This window comes from Cyprinodon variegatus, unplaced genomic scaffold (assembly GCF_000732505.1).
Source record: "Cyprinodon variegatus isolate N-32 unplaced genomic scaffold, C_variegatus-1.0 Scaffold178, whole genome shotgun sequence".
NCBI classification, from domain to species: Eukaryota; Metazoa; Chordata; class Actinopteri; order Cyprinodontiformes; family Cyprinodontidae; genus Cyprinodon; species Cyprinodon variegatus.
Window position 1 is genome coordinate 204,745 of NW_015150631.1, and position 14,601 is coordinate 219,345.

General features: G+C 37.3%; 1 protein-coding gene across 1 annotated transcript in view; it reads left to right on the forward strand.

Moving 5' to 3' along the window:
* Positions 1-1,401: 1,401 nt before the first annotated feature.
* The window catches only part of LOC107087289 (paired box protein Pax-3-like), a 20,515-nt gene continuing 7,315 nt past the window's right edge, over positions 1,402-14,601 (forward strand). Inside the window, exons 1-5 of the mRNA XM_015378793.1 lie at positions 1,402-1,767; positions 2,246-2,481; positions 3,185-3,314; positions 3,477-3,620; positions 13,555-13,754. Coding sequence (XP_015234279.1) covers positions 1,683-1,767; positions 2,246-2,481; positions 3,185-3,314; positions 3,477-3,620; positions 13,555-13,754 — 795 coding nt within the window. The 5' untranslated portion in view covers positions 1,402-1,682. The remainder of the gene's footprint in view (positions 1,768-2,245; positions 2,482-3,184; positions 3,315-3,476; positions 3,621-13,554; positions 13,755-14,601) is intronic.

Sequence of the window (14,601 nt, forward strand, 5' to 3'; positions counted from 1 at the left end):
ATATATATATATATATATATATATATATATATATATAGTATGGCATATATATATAATATGGCATATATTAACAACATTTACTCTATTTTCTCGTCAAAATTAGGAGTTACACATTAAAGTTTTCGGCAGAAAACATAACCATCTAACTACTGATAACAGGCATATATGAAAATGTTTTAAAATCTGGTGATCTGCAAGATTTTAAGTAAATTCAGTTAGCTGGACCATAGGAGTTGCTTCAGACTATTATTGGTGTAGAAGTTTTTTTAACTGTCTTGACTATAGCCTACTGCTTCACTTGTCACTGTTAAGAGAAGTTGATATTCATATTACATAAGAGGTTGAATTCAGATGATTTCTGTCTATATGACGAGAAAATATCTTGACTTTTAACTATTACCAATAAGGTGATAGAAATAGCATAAAATAAAATAACAATATTAAGTATAAATATTGTAATATTTTTTTCTTCATTGTAAAGATCTTATCATTATATTAAAAAAAATACTAGTTGGTTCGGTTTCTTTTGATTTTAATTCTTCTCCCCAAAAATAACAATAAAAAAGTCATTTTTCTCAAAGTCAAATATTCATAACACCACAGTCTACATGCATGAAGATAGTTTAGAAAAACTATTAGACATTGTTTTATTTAATTTGTTTGATAGCTCATATAATAAATAGCCTAAATGCACAAAGTTTATCAAATGTTGTGAGACAGAATGTGTTTGAACGTTTGCAGCTTATTGAGTTGAACGCAAATGTATCCCTCTGAATGAAAACAACAGCTGAATTACTTTTTTGATATTTTAAATTATATTTAATGAGATATGCGAGATTATAGGTTTGTGTTGGATATTTAGCATAGAGCAAATGACAGCAGGTTTGACAAAGTGACATACAAAGACTGTCATAATCATAATTAGTTACTTTAACACAATTCTTTTATGTACTACCCTGCTAACATGAAACTATTGTGTTAAAGTAACTAAATATGATTAAGTAAATGCCAAAAAAAAAGTTGAATAATTTTTTTCAGTGGCTTCTGCTATGTATTTGTTTCATGAGGGAGTTTCCCCAACTTTGCAGAATATTTCCACCATAAACTCATCCTGGGGTCAGTGATGTGGTGGATTCTCTTCTATTAATCCTAAGTTGCTCCAGGCTCACTGATTTACATTTATTTACTTTATCAAAAACGTTTACTATTTATGAAAACTTTAAAGCAAACACTCTCGTGACAAGTTGACCTCGTGAGGTCAATACAAGCGCAACTTCAGCTCCTTCTGTCCAATCACTGAGCTCCCCCTTCTTCCTAATGTCCGGCTACTCAACCAATCAGCGCAGCCAGCTGAGAGTCAGAGGGGAAAGCGTTCACAGATAAAAATCTTTGACCAGCATCCATCCTCTCAAAGCATCTTTCGTATCCTCCGAGGACCTTCCTAAAACCCGGAGTATCTGTTCTGAGCTCTAGTCCGGCTGCTGGGATAACTTTACGCAAACATCTCTGCGGCCTGGATAACCTTTTCTTCTCCATCTGTGGCAACCTGTTACTCAGGAATTCTGACGGCTGTAAAGGGTAGCTCACATTAAAAAAAAAAACAGACAAGAGTTTATTTCTTTCTGGATTAAAAGTATCCATCAGAGGCAACTTTACTCCTAGTGACAGAAATTGGAGGAAATATGACGGCGCTGGCAGGAGGCTTGCCGAGAATGATGAGACCGACTCCTCACCAGAACTACGGCCGGGGAGGATACTCGCTGGAAGGTAGGAAGTCAACACCAGTTGCTAATGGAGATAACAAAAAATTTGAGAAAAAAACACACACACACACAAAAAAAAAACAAAGACAAAAAACTTAGTAGGTTTTGTTTTTATTTGACTGCTTAAAATCAATAATAATAATAATAATAAAAAATTTGTGAAACAAAAAAACAAAAACAAATAAATAACAGCATTGTATAACTCAAGGGAATAAATTGAACATTTAGAATGATAAATTATATCATATATATTGTTTCAGATATTTTTATATTACATTTTCTGTTACGCAAATTAATAAATCAGAAATGAAGAATGCATCATAGTAAAAACCATCTTTTAAACTTAAATGTAGGCTATACAGTTGTTTTTTTGTTTTTTAGAATGTAATGGCAGAGTATTTTATGATATTATCTTTTGGTATTAGTCATGCGTTGTTTGGGAAAATACAGTATCCGGCTGAATAAAAGCGCTCCCTGTTCAGTTTCCACTCCGTTAGGGCAGGGTCGGGTCAACCAGCTCGGAGGAGTCTTCATAAACGGCAGACCTCTTCCTAACCACATTCGCCATAAAATCGTGGAGATGGCGCACCACGGAGTCCGGCCTTGCGTCATCTCCCGGCAGCTGCGTGTGTCTCACGGCTGCGTCTCCAAAATCCTCTGTCGGTACCAGGAGACGGGCTCCATCAGGCCGGGGGCCATCGGAGGCAGCAAACCAAAGGTAAGGGGCTCTAAATCCACATGTTGGGTTTTTCTGCGCAAATAGGTTAAAGTAACAACCTTTCTATAGAAAGAAGAAGGTTTGTCGGAAAAATCCGAAACTTTTTTTTTAATTATCATTTCCTCTTTCTTATTATTTTTTTTTTTTGCAAGTTTAATATTTTACTTCATCTGTATTTTAAAAAAAAAAACTGTTATGTTGCTACTTATTATAATATAAATGATTTTCAATCATGTTGTAAGTAAGTAATTGTATATGAATAAGATTTTTCAGAATTCTGTCACCCACTCCACCCCCTTTCCTTCATCTTTATAATAATTTTTTAAAGAAATTTATCAACATACTGTAGCATTTATCTATTATTTAATATGTTAATACACTGTTACACAAGCATATATTTACAAAGTATCTGTGAACCTTTCATTTATTTAATTTTCTCCCCTCTTTAAAATAAAAGTATTGGTCCAAATCCAGTTGAAGTTCTACCTACTTCTGTTTTTATGGAATGTGCATAGAAAAAAGAAGGACAAGTGTCCTGCTGTCTGTCAATTAAGAATTTTAAAAACTATACAAATATTGATAGAGAATAGAGTCATGGATGATTAGAATGCCTGTATATTTTCTACATTAAGAGACTTTGTGCCTTCTTCCAAGACACATATTTTTTTATGTAACATGACTTTTCCTGTTTTTCTCTTTAAAGCAAAGTGCTTCTCCAGAAGTGGACAAGAAGATTGAGGAGTATAAAAGAGAAAATCCTGGCATGTTCAGCTGGGAAATTAGAGACAAACTACTGAAGGATGGAATATGCGACAGGAACAATGTTCCCTCAGGTAAATCTAAATTAATATCATAAATAAGTTAGTTTTGATAACAATAACAATGTTCAAATTCTTTGAATGCTTATATAGCTGTTTGGGAGTATTTTGGCCTGTATGGATAACATCTATAGCTCTATGAAGACCTAAGTTATCCTATTCTTTACTGTTTCTCAGTGAGCGCCATCAGCCGTGTAATGCGCTCCAAATTTGGGGGAGTTGGTGAGGATGAGGAGGAGGAGGATGAGATGGTGAAGAGGACGCTGGAGGAGAGCGAACCCCGGACGAAACACAGCATCGATGGTATCCTGGGAGACAGATGTAAGTCATCTAAAATAATGAAAAAGTAGAAAAAAAAAAGTAGAAGATCAGATTTCCATAACAGTATTTTATTAGCGTTATGGTGCAGTAGGTTCCCCATTCAAAACAACAAAAGCAACCCAAAAGAACAAAAAGTCAACCTTCAAAATAATATCATTAATTTAGCTATCCATTGAAATCTATTATTTAAAGTTTTAAACAGTTGCTTACGTTATGTTAAGGCGAAAAGAAAAAAAAGTCAAAATCAAAACAACAAAAAACAAAATAAAACAGTGGTTGTGCAGACAAGCTTTAAAGAAATCCCTTCTCTGCCTTTCAATCATGAGAACAGTTTTTTTTTTTTTCATTGCACTATTCGGAAACTTGAGGATGAACTTCATCGAACAAAGCGCAGAGAGTCTATTGAGGCTCACACCTCAGTCAGACATGCACAAAAAGCCAAAGTCCAGCAAGTAGGGCGTTGTCATACAAAAAGATGCCGGAGCTTTTATTTTTAAATAATGAGGTGAGAAAAGAAAGAAAGGAAGAAAAAAACTACAATGACAAAAAGGGGGTGAGAGAAGACATCATGAACTCGCAATGAGCGATGAATTATTCAGGGAGCTCCTGCGCCCTAATTGCACAAAGAAATGCCAATTTAGGGCCTTCTGTCACTGTTAGAACACTTTTCTTCTTTTAAAAGAAGCAAGGACTTTAAGACAAACACCTGTTGATTTATAACCTGTTGGGGATGCAGCTCAAAGGGAAACAGGGACATAAAACATGCAGTTTAGTTAATAATTAATAGCCTGATAGATGTTGTTATTGCCTGGATATGTGCACTTTTAATTGTAAGTTTGTTTAAAGTCATACAAGAAAAGGCAGTTGGGCTCAAACTCTTAATTTTGGTATTTTTGCAGCCTTTTTTGTCTAGAGTAGAAACCTTGACGCCTTCAGTGATCGAGCACAGGGAAACTGTTCTCCTCACTAGATTAAATCCAAACCCTTTATTTCTCTTCACTTTCATCTCAGACTGAAGTCCGCCCCCTTTTCCTTTTGGCCCAAGGCGACCACATTTAATACGGGGTCTGTGTTGGGACACTTCCCACCCTCTTTATATAGCCCATAGCCATGGCGGGACAAATCCACTGACTTGGTAAAATGAGGTGTTGATTTTCTTGAATAAAAATAGAGTAATCAAAGTTATCATTTCTGTAGCTTTAACAATCGGAGAATGTACTTTGTTAAAAAAGTTTTATTTTACTTTTTTTTAATGAAACATATAATTGCTTATTGGGGCATCCTATATTCAAGCATCCCCTAATCCAGATCAGCTCTATTTCATTTCATTCTTGTGTCTCTTTGTGGAAAGCAGTAGTTGTTTTTCTCTTTTATAGCACTTCATTAGAATGTGAAAAGAGTGGTTTGGGGACTGAGGGAGGGTCTTCTGGCCAAATATTGATTAAGTAGGTGTTTGTAGAGGCCATTGTTGTGGCAGGGAGAGGCCTGTTGCTCTCTGCCCCTCTCTCCTCTACCACTATTGTTGGCTTTCCATTAAGTTCTAAGATCAAAGCTGACTCATTTAGATTTATTTGTCTGGGAAAATGAGAGCTAAGGTTTGTGGGATAAAGTACACAGTGGCATCAGTATGTTGCTGAGATGTTGTTGAAAAGCAATTTTTCGCGCAATGTGAGCATTTTTACTCATATAGTAAAGAAATTTTTTTTTTTAAATTAGAGTTAAAGGGATTATCATCTGTCATTTTAATTAATTAAATGCATTTGTTTTCACACTATCTCAGTTTTATTACTTAATCATGCATCAGTGTCAAAATTGTTGTTTTTCTATTAAGGTGCTTGATTTAATTGATGGCATCCTCCATCTATTAGTGTTAGCACATTAGCCTTTAGCCTCATTTAACTAATTAAAGTAACCAAAGTCATAAAAGACAGCCACTCTTGCAGGATCTTTTATGACAGGACGGAATGGGGTGGGGGGGTTGGAGACAGAAAGAAGAAGGAGGGGGGAAAAGAAAGCTCAGAAATACAAACAGTCAAAGGGATAACTTTTCTTTAAAAGGGAGTCCTGCCGAGCCAGAGTGAATGAGCCCAGTTCTTTCAAATGTGCCATGGTGAACGCAGTCAACATGTAATAATTGGTCTCATTGAGGTGCATTCCAACAATCTGCTGCCATTCTCCTGCCTCCATTGTGCAGAGGCAGGCAAATAGCCAAAGGGACAGGAGGAATCAAGTGCTGACAAAACATGAAAGATTTAGCTGCTTTTGTCACAGGAGCTGAGTAGGACTTTGTTTGTGTAAATAAACTGGGGCTAGATAGGCTCCCTGGGATCTTGGCATGGGTTTAGGATGAGGGATATTATGTGAAAGTGAGAAGGACTGAAGAGTTAATGTCTGCACTGTAGCATATGTGGAGTTTTGAAGCTATTATAATGAGTACGTAGCCCTGGGTTAAAAAAACAGCAGGGGAGAAAATGTGACACCAGAACCTTTCCACATCTACTATCTTTTAGCAGGAAAGGAACGATTTTTTAATGCAGTGTAGTAATATCCTTCAAGTGTACGGTAACTGATTTTTTTTTAGATTGTGTGACTTAATGCCCAAACACAGCCAGAGGAATGTCTGCTCTAATCACATTTCCTTTATTTAGGGCTTTGTTCTTTTTTCACATGGTAATAGTGTTTTATATTGCTTGTTTATTGTGCCAAGTTGCCATTTATAAAACAAATCATAACTTAAATATTCAGATAGATAGGTTGCACAAGAACCTGAAAGTGGAGATAAAATGTTCAAAATCTTTTTAAACTATTTGAAGTGCAGTCTGTATTGGCATTAGCCCACTTTATGGAACCAGTTAATTCTTTGTGGAACTTAAACTGAAGTAGGAATTTGCTGCTAGAACTGGATATTGCTACTTTACATCCAGTCTAACTAAGTTTTGAGTATTTCACAACCACAATGGCAACAAATATATGCTTAAAAAAATATATTCTGTATGTGCAGAATTTGCACATATCTAAAATTATTGCCAATTACAAATTCTTGTGTGGTATGTATGCAGATTATGCCCATGTTGATTTTTTTTCTTTTTTTGCCATCTTGCAAAATACCCCCAACTTAAAATGGGAGTAAATTTGTAGCAAATTTTAAGTCTTGCAGAAAATTCATAATTAAGTTTTGGTCCGGACATTCAATTCAAATGAAATGAGGATGACTCTGATTTTGCATTTTCCTTTAATTTTTTGGGGGAATTTGGCTTAATGCATCCTTCAGTGAATTTTGGTCAGCTTTCCTGTCACTGTTCAGAATGTGTGCTTTGCACAGCATGATGCTGCCACCACAGTCTGTGGCTGTGGGGTTTGAGTAATTGGAGGGATATGTTGTGCTAGTTTTCCTCTGTATATCAAATAACCTCTAATCAAAAAAAAAAATGGGATTAGAGAAAATTAACCATATCGTTTTTAATCAGCCTTTTAAAAAAAGGCCAGATGTGTGAGGTGTATGACTTAGCTGACTTGTCAACAGATTCTCCTCACCTGACCTGTGGATCTCTGCAGCCCCTCAAGATATAGTCTTTCTTGATCTTCCTGCTATGGTGTGGTATAGGGTTTTTTCCCTCTAATATTTTGTAACAAACCTATGAGGTCTGACAGATCTGCTATGATGGTAAAATATAAACTTGGACTCACACAGACTCTATTGCTAATTAGACCAATTGCTTACTGAATTTTATTTATGTGTGTTAGAATAAAGGAGGTTAAATGCACTGCTTTTTCATTTTTGTTTGTTGAAAAAAATGAAAAATAATTTTTTTTTTTCTACCACTTTGCTGCTATGCACTGGTTTTAAATGTTGCAGAAGTACATTCAAATTTGGGTATGGGATATGCCAACATGAGAAATAGAAATTTAAAGGGAATGAATACCTTTAAAATGTTCTGAAGGTGGATAGTTGGCCTCCTAAATATAAGCAGTCAAAACGTTTCTCCTTTTTGTAGAATAATTCTCAAGACTCTCTTTCTTCAGAAAGAAAGAAAAAATCCACACTGGCTTATCTGCAACTGAATACAGACTCTATGCTTCATTAAAGCCTCTTTCTCTGCTGGCACCCACATTGTGATCCACCCAATATTAATTCAAAGGACAATTAATGAATGCAGGCCAACTTTGAAGTAATGGGCCGGGGTCCTGCCCCAAGCCAGCCCCTTGGCGCTGATGTACTCCTTGTATTCTCCCTGACTAACCCCAGAGACATTGCAAAGTGACTGAAAAGAGAAGTACCAAGCAATAGAAGGTCAAGAAGAGGAGCCCCAACAGAAAAAAGAGCTTTCTATTTCCTCCAAGTATTAGCCAAGCAAAACTCTGTGATGGGGAGGATAAAGGGGCGTGAAGAGAAAGGGGTCGGGGGCATGGGGACTTTGCAAAGAGGGACACAATGAGATGGTTAATTGAGTAAAGCCAGACAGCGTTGTCAGTCACTTAACTTTGTTTAGGCTAAGTTTTTGTGGAGTTCTTTCGTCTTCCACATTGCACATTATGGACATGCCAGCAGAACTCTGTTACTGACTGATTGATGGCTTTTTTAAAATTAAATTTGTTGCTCTAGAACCTCACATTTGTAACACTGAATATAAAATACACAGAAAAATAAAACATTACATTAAATTTATGGGGTTGACAGTAAAAGTGAGCAATCCAGTGAAGATATATATATTTTCTGTTTAGCATTACTTACGTTTTCTTGAGTTCCATCGGTGAGGCTGTTTCCACTGCAGTTCCATGCAGTCGCTGTGAAAAGGTCAAGGGCCAGATTGGGGTCACTTGACTGTTACAACTATTAGGCCCCAGGAACTGGAGGTTAGGATAATGTTTGCAAAAGATGTCAACTCAAAAACTTGTGTAAGGATTTCAAAGCAATGCTCCTGCACTTCTTTGGAGTTAAATATCTTCTTAGATTTGTGTTTACCAAGCAGTGTTTTTTTTAAATGTGATGCTTGATCTGGTTGTCATCATTGCTGGTTTGTCTCTGTTTGACTGGAACATGCAACAGCCTAGCTATTTTTGCTTACAGCCCAGTGTGAGCTCTGCAAGTTGCTTTGTCTGCACACAGAGGGTGGAAATGCCACCGTGAAACCATCCCACACTGTGCATAAATAATAGGCCTGCAGGGCCATTCGCCGCTTCTTGTCACTGTTGCTGTGATGGACAGAGATACATCTTTCAGCTACATATCGCCAGCTCCTTCTTTGTCCGTTAAGTGCCAACCTCCTGTGCTCTTTCGCTTAATTTTGTTTTGTGTCCATCACATCATCATCCTACTCTCTTTTTATTTCTATAACCCCCCCTCCACTCCCTTTCCCAGGCAGCTGCAGGTTTCTAGGGGCTCTTTAGCAAGTCAAGTGAGCAGCCCACTCACTCCCATTTTTTCCCTTAAACTGTTAACCCCAGCTGAGTCCATAAGCTGTCAGTTTACTATTCTTCCCCCCTTCGTGTGCATCTGCTCGCTTTGGCTCTATGCGACACGCAGCTATTTTATTCAGTGGCCCACTCGCACCAAACTCCCTGGCCTGAAAGGGCTAGATCTACTTCCCTGGGCAAATAGCGAGTTCATTTGTCTCTTATGCCCTTTGTTTTGTGTTGCAAACACATGTCACCAGCTCAATTACCTTCTCTATTAAAAGCCCCAGGAGGATGGGCCAGCCAGCCCCTACTAAGACAAGGCCATAAACTGGCCCATATGTTTTGGTTTATCTGTCCATATGAGATTCTTCATTTCTTATCCTTTGTCACACTTTTCATCTCTTTTATTTACCATTCCAAACCGCGGGTGTGGACTTCTCTGCACATGTGAGCAAAGAGGTGGTTTTATGTAGCTTTAGCTGTCTTCTTATATTAACCTCTCCTGAAAAGTGAGAGAGAATGGAAGAAGGGTGGATGTCCGCCAAGATGAGCCTGTGCAGTAAACAAGATCAACCTTTATTCTCACGCCAGAAATTCTTAATGCTTTTATTATTTTATGGGGTTAGCATTTATATTTTAGACTGCATTTTACCTCTTGCTGATTCATGTGTATTGTTTAGAGATAAAGTCTGTAAAGGTATTTTTAAAAGATAATTAGTCTCTAATTACTATATTATCAGGTTTTATTCTGAGTCACACTAAAACTTATTTAAATAGGACAAAATAAATTTACTGACACAAGTCATTCAGGACATCTTAAAATATGCTTGATCTGGCAACATAGAGCATTTGCCTGCTGTAGCTCTTGTTAACCTGCTGAGTTAAAATTACATTAACATACAAATGCCCATCATCTGTTAAATGGCAAGATAGCAATTAAAACATTTCCTTTTCTGAAAATTTAAAACACAACATCGGGAACAGTCAGCAGTGACTTAGTCCATAATAAACTTAAATGCTGTTGCTTCCAAAACAGTTTTTATACAGTTACACAGACAGGGTTGCAAAAAAAAATATCTCAGTATGTGTAATAAGATGTTAAACTAATTGAAAAATAAAATAAATAATAAATAAAATATACTTAATAAAGAAAATATAATATTTAATTAAAAATACATAATTTGAAAAAAATGATTAAGTTCAGCTAAAATCCGTATTGAATGAATCCGATTTTAGTAATAGTTATAAAGAAATTGTACTAAAGCACTTTTGTTAGCAACTATTATAAATTTATTACATAAAAAAATCAATTAAAACAACAAATGTGAAAAAAATGAATGTCAAATTTAAAAAGCAATACACAAGCAACAAAAAATAAACAGTCACAAATAAAAGGCCTTATAATAAAAGAAAGTTTCAAACAAGTTTTAGTTCTGCTGCTAAGATAATAAAAAACTCGTATCTACCCCCTGGTTTTAAAAGATGCTCCATAGTAAAGAATCAGAACGCCGCTTTATGACTAAACAGAATGTGATATTAAGAATTTAATGTCAGAGCTTGAAGTTGCTAAGGAAAATTCTGCCTCTTAGGGACTATGTTAAATTTTCATTTTTGTCCTGATCAAGCTGTTATTGAATTTTGGGTTGCTCTAGTGTTTATGTGTAAACATAAAAATATCCTATATTTTCACTTAAGTTTGAACACTTGGTAACAATGTACTTGGTAAAATGTTATATTCTTTAGTTCTTTGGGTTACATTAGTCCAACTATTAACTGCTGTGTTAGATAACAAAGGAACTCGTCCTGTATGGGATTTACAGACATGAATAGAGCATTCTCTGTCACCTGTTGCTTTATCTACTGCAAACCATTTGGTTTGGGTTTTAAAGTGATGCCACAGTTACTTCCCTTTTAATGCCTAGTATCATCTCCTGTCATTGCTGTGCTGAATGTGTGGGAACAAGCCTGCGCCTGCATTGGCGTGGCTTTAATTCATTCCAAGGCAGTGTTAGAACAGTGTTTTAAAGAGTCGGAGATGTGGATGTATGGAGATGGGTGAATCCAGGAAAGAGACAAGTGATGTGAATAGCTGAGGTGAAAAGACAGGTCCCATTTTTTTTTAACAATCGCTGCCTCCCCCTCATTCACCATAGCTGTGCACCCTCCACCTCCCACCCCCACCATCTCCTTCAGGTGCCTTCAGCTTTCCTTCTCCTCTCCATGTCAACCCTTTTGACTTCCCATCCCCCAGCTTTGTGCCCCTCAGGCCATGGAATGAGGGGATATAGGGGTGCTCCCCTGCTGTGCCCCTCCACAGCCCCAGTGGCCCTTCTCTGGACCCTTTGTGCCCCCTTTTTTCTCCTCCTACTCCTCATTCCCCTACTCCAGCCCCCAACTTACTCCCCCCCCTCAGCTCCCCTGCTGGGCAGGTGACAGGCCCCTGAATGAGGGCCCGGGCGTCCCTGATGGCTCCTACAGATGGAGCGTGGTAATCGGTCCAATAGAGCCCTGCCACAGGCTTTTCCCCACTGTGATACAAAGGCTCAGCCACATCACTCCCCAAAAATAAAGGAAAAAAGGGGGTAAAGAAAAAGACAGAAGAAAAAGACAAAGAGCAAGTGGAGGATGACAAAAGCATCACTGTCATTTGCCATTAAGATTCCAAGATGGAGTGTTTTCTCTAAAATTACAAATAATAAAAACAGGATAAGAAAAAGAGGAAATGGCAAAAAAAGAGAGGGAAAACAACAAAAAAAATTTAAAAAAGAGTTGGGGTGGGGGGAGTGATCCTATTGTTAACAGATCAAATTGATAACTGTTGCCTTCAGGTTTTGAAAGCTTTCGTTTTCTCAACAGAACAGAATTGTATTTTTGTTAAATTAAATACTAAAATTTGTTTTATTAAGCAAAATAATACAGTTCATTTCAGGAGGATCCTCAGTTAGTCTGTTAGGATGGTGCCTCACACTGGTTTAAATCTAATAATAAGCTTGTCTCAGAGTCAAGATCTTTTTTTTGTTTGCCAGCGGGTTTTTGAGTAGCAGCATTCCCAGAGGCCAAATCCATGTATAATGCCTGGTCAGACACACACTGGCAACCACTGCAAACATTTCCTGCCTTCCTTGCAGAGGCTCCAGAGGCAAAGCGAGATCACTGCCCCCTCCCTTTACTCCCCAAACCCCCAAATGTCTGACCTGGCACTTTTTTAATTAAAGCCTATAAATCTAGAGGATTACAAAGACTGAGGTATCTGAGACAGAACAGCCTTTCTCTTGCTTACACCTGCCTTTTCGCTTTTGAGATTTTTTTTTTCACTATCTGTTCATTGTATGAAAAAAGATGCATGGACCTTCCTGATTTGGTCTGGGCTTGATTTAGGTGTAAATTTCAGTTCCATCTCTTTCTAAACGCATTGTGAAAAGCTAATATTCCAGAAGCAGCAGATGGTGATGGGCTGTAACAGGTCGTCATTTAATTTAGTCTTTAACAACTGTGTAATAGCACAAATGTAGAGATACACTGTTCTCTCAATAGTTTCTACTGTTTATTGATTTCTCTTTTCTGCTGAGTTGCATGGCCAAATCTCTTTTCTGTTAGTTCCTCCTATCCTGAGAAAGCAGATTAAGAAGCACCTGCAATGGGCTCCCTTTCCTTTGCTTCTGAAAATCAGTCTAACACACAGCATGGCTGACGCTGGGAGAGACATGGTGTCCCAGGCGATAGATGCCCCAGAGCGATCTTGTCCTCTTTAATCCATGTTCAAGCAGGCTTTTGCTTTTGATCCCCTGGGAACCACTGAGGAGTTTAAGAAATCAGGAGAACACAATCTACATGGCTCTATGTAAAGTGCTGTGCAGCAGCTGATAAGCTTTTTTAAACTACTAAGTCTAAATAGAAACTATCTAAGATTGACATTCAGACAGAATGTTAATCTATTAAACATCAGTTCTGAGGGATGAATCCTTTTAAAACCAGGTATCTGATTTTTATAATGAATTTAAGGATGAAAAACTTTCTTTGTATCATTGCGATGACTGAATAATAGGAATTATCTTAACCAATTCACCAGCTCTAAAATTAGATCAATTAGAGTGTTTAAGTATAGGTTTAAAACTGGTTCTGATTCTGTTCCACTGAGCAACTCAGCAGCTTCTGGAAAAAACTGTTGGTGGACTTATAAAAAAATATCTAGCTACATTGTGCTACATTGTGCTCTTTCACAATGAAAAAAACATATTCCTTTTTTTCTGACATATTTTTTTTAGAGACAATCAATTAGCATAAACTAGTCTTGTGGAATTAATGCTATACCAGGATTAATTCATTTTTGAATTGAAGAGTTCTAAAATGCATACATTTTATTCAATCAAAAGACAGTTTAGAACGGTTCCTTTCATTGAGTTGGTTGCAGTCTATATCTGCAACACACATTATGGTCTGCCTTATGTTTGATTGTGCAGATACAGGCTGCAATACCTAATCCTGTGTGTGCAGTCTCTCCAAATCATAAACTAATGTTTTCTTTTTCCGTTTCTAGCTAGCCACTCGGACGAGGCTTCCGATGTGGATTCTGAGCCAGGCCTACCTCTAAAGAGGAAGCAGCGCCGCAGTCGCACAACCTTCACGGCGGAGCAGCTGGAGGAGTTAGAGAGAGCATTTGAACGTACGCATTACCCAGACATCTACACGCGAGAGGAGCTGGCTCAGAGGGCCAAACTGACAGAAGCTCGAGTTCAGGTTAGAAACATGAGCACACATGCAAGTCTTAATCCTAACAGCATTGGAATCTGTTAGTCTGAGATATCTGGGTGTTAAGTTGTCTTAGGATGTTGCTACACATTCTTCACATCCATTAGACATGTGTTCTATCCCCAAAACACCCCAGGACCCCTCCTAACACTTCCCCTGTCACTGAACATAGTTACACTCACAGTAGCGACTATATACAATGACTATTCTTATTTCTTATTTCTATTTATGTCAACATTTTGCGAAAAGGGGGCTATGTTAAGATGTGCAAATAGATGCTTGATTTAGATAGGCTCTGGATGTAGCCTTTAAGAGTCATATTAGCCCTCTGGTGTTATATTAACTCTGTGTTTTTAAGTAGCACACAACGAGGTGGTTTCACCGCTCACCATAGATCTTAAGCATAGTTCCCTATAAAGAGATAAAAAGACTTTGCACCGAAATATTATAGATGACTCACATCAAATCACACTTACAGTGCTTGCTTAATTGTCTCTTCACAGATTTCCACATTTTGACTGATTCCAAAAGTTGAAAAGAAGTGTAATGTAATTTTATAACATAGACCAATGCACACTAATACACTATTATGAAGTAGAAAGAATGTAATAATCTTACCATCATCTTTTTTTCCTTATCGGGTGATAAAAATGCGAAAAATCTGACCCTCTTCTTGGCATGCTTCCACAATGGCTAGATTTTTAGAGCAAATGACAAATAAATGGATCCCTGTAACTCTCGCAGAGTTGTTTTATACGTCTTCGTTTTTCATCTGGTTTATGATTTTCTTTTCCAGCTATACTCCTGTTCTGGAGGGTGGGTTAAGTAATAGTTC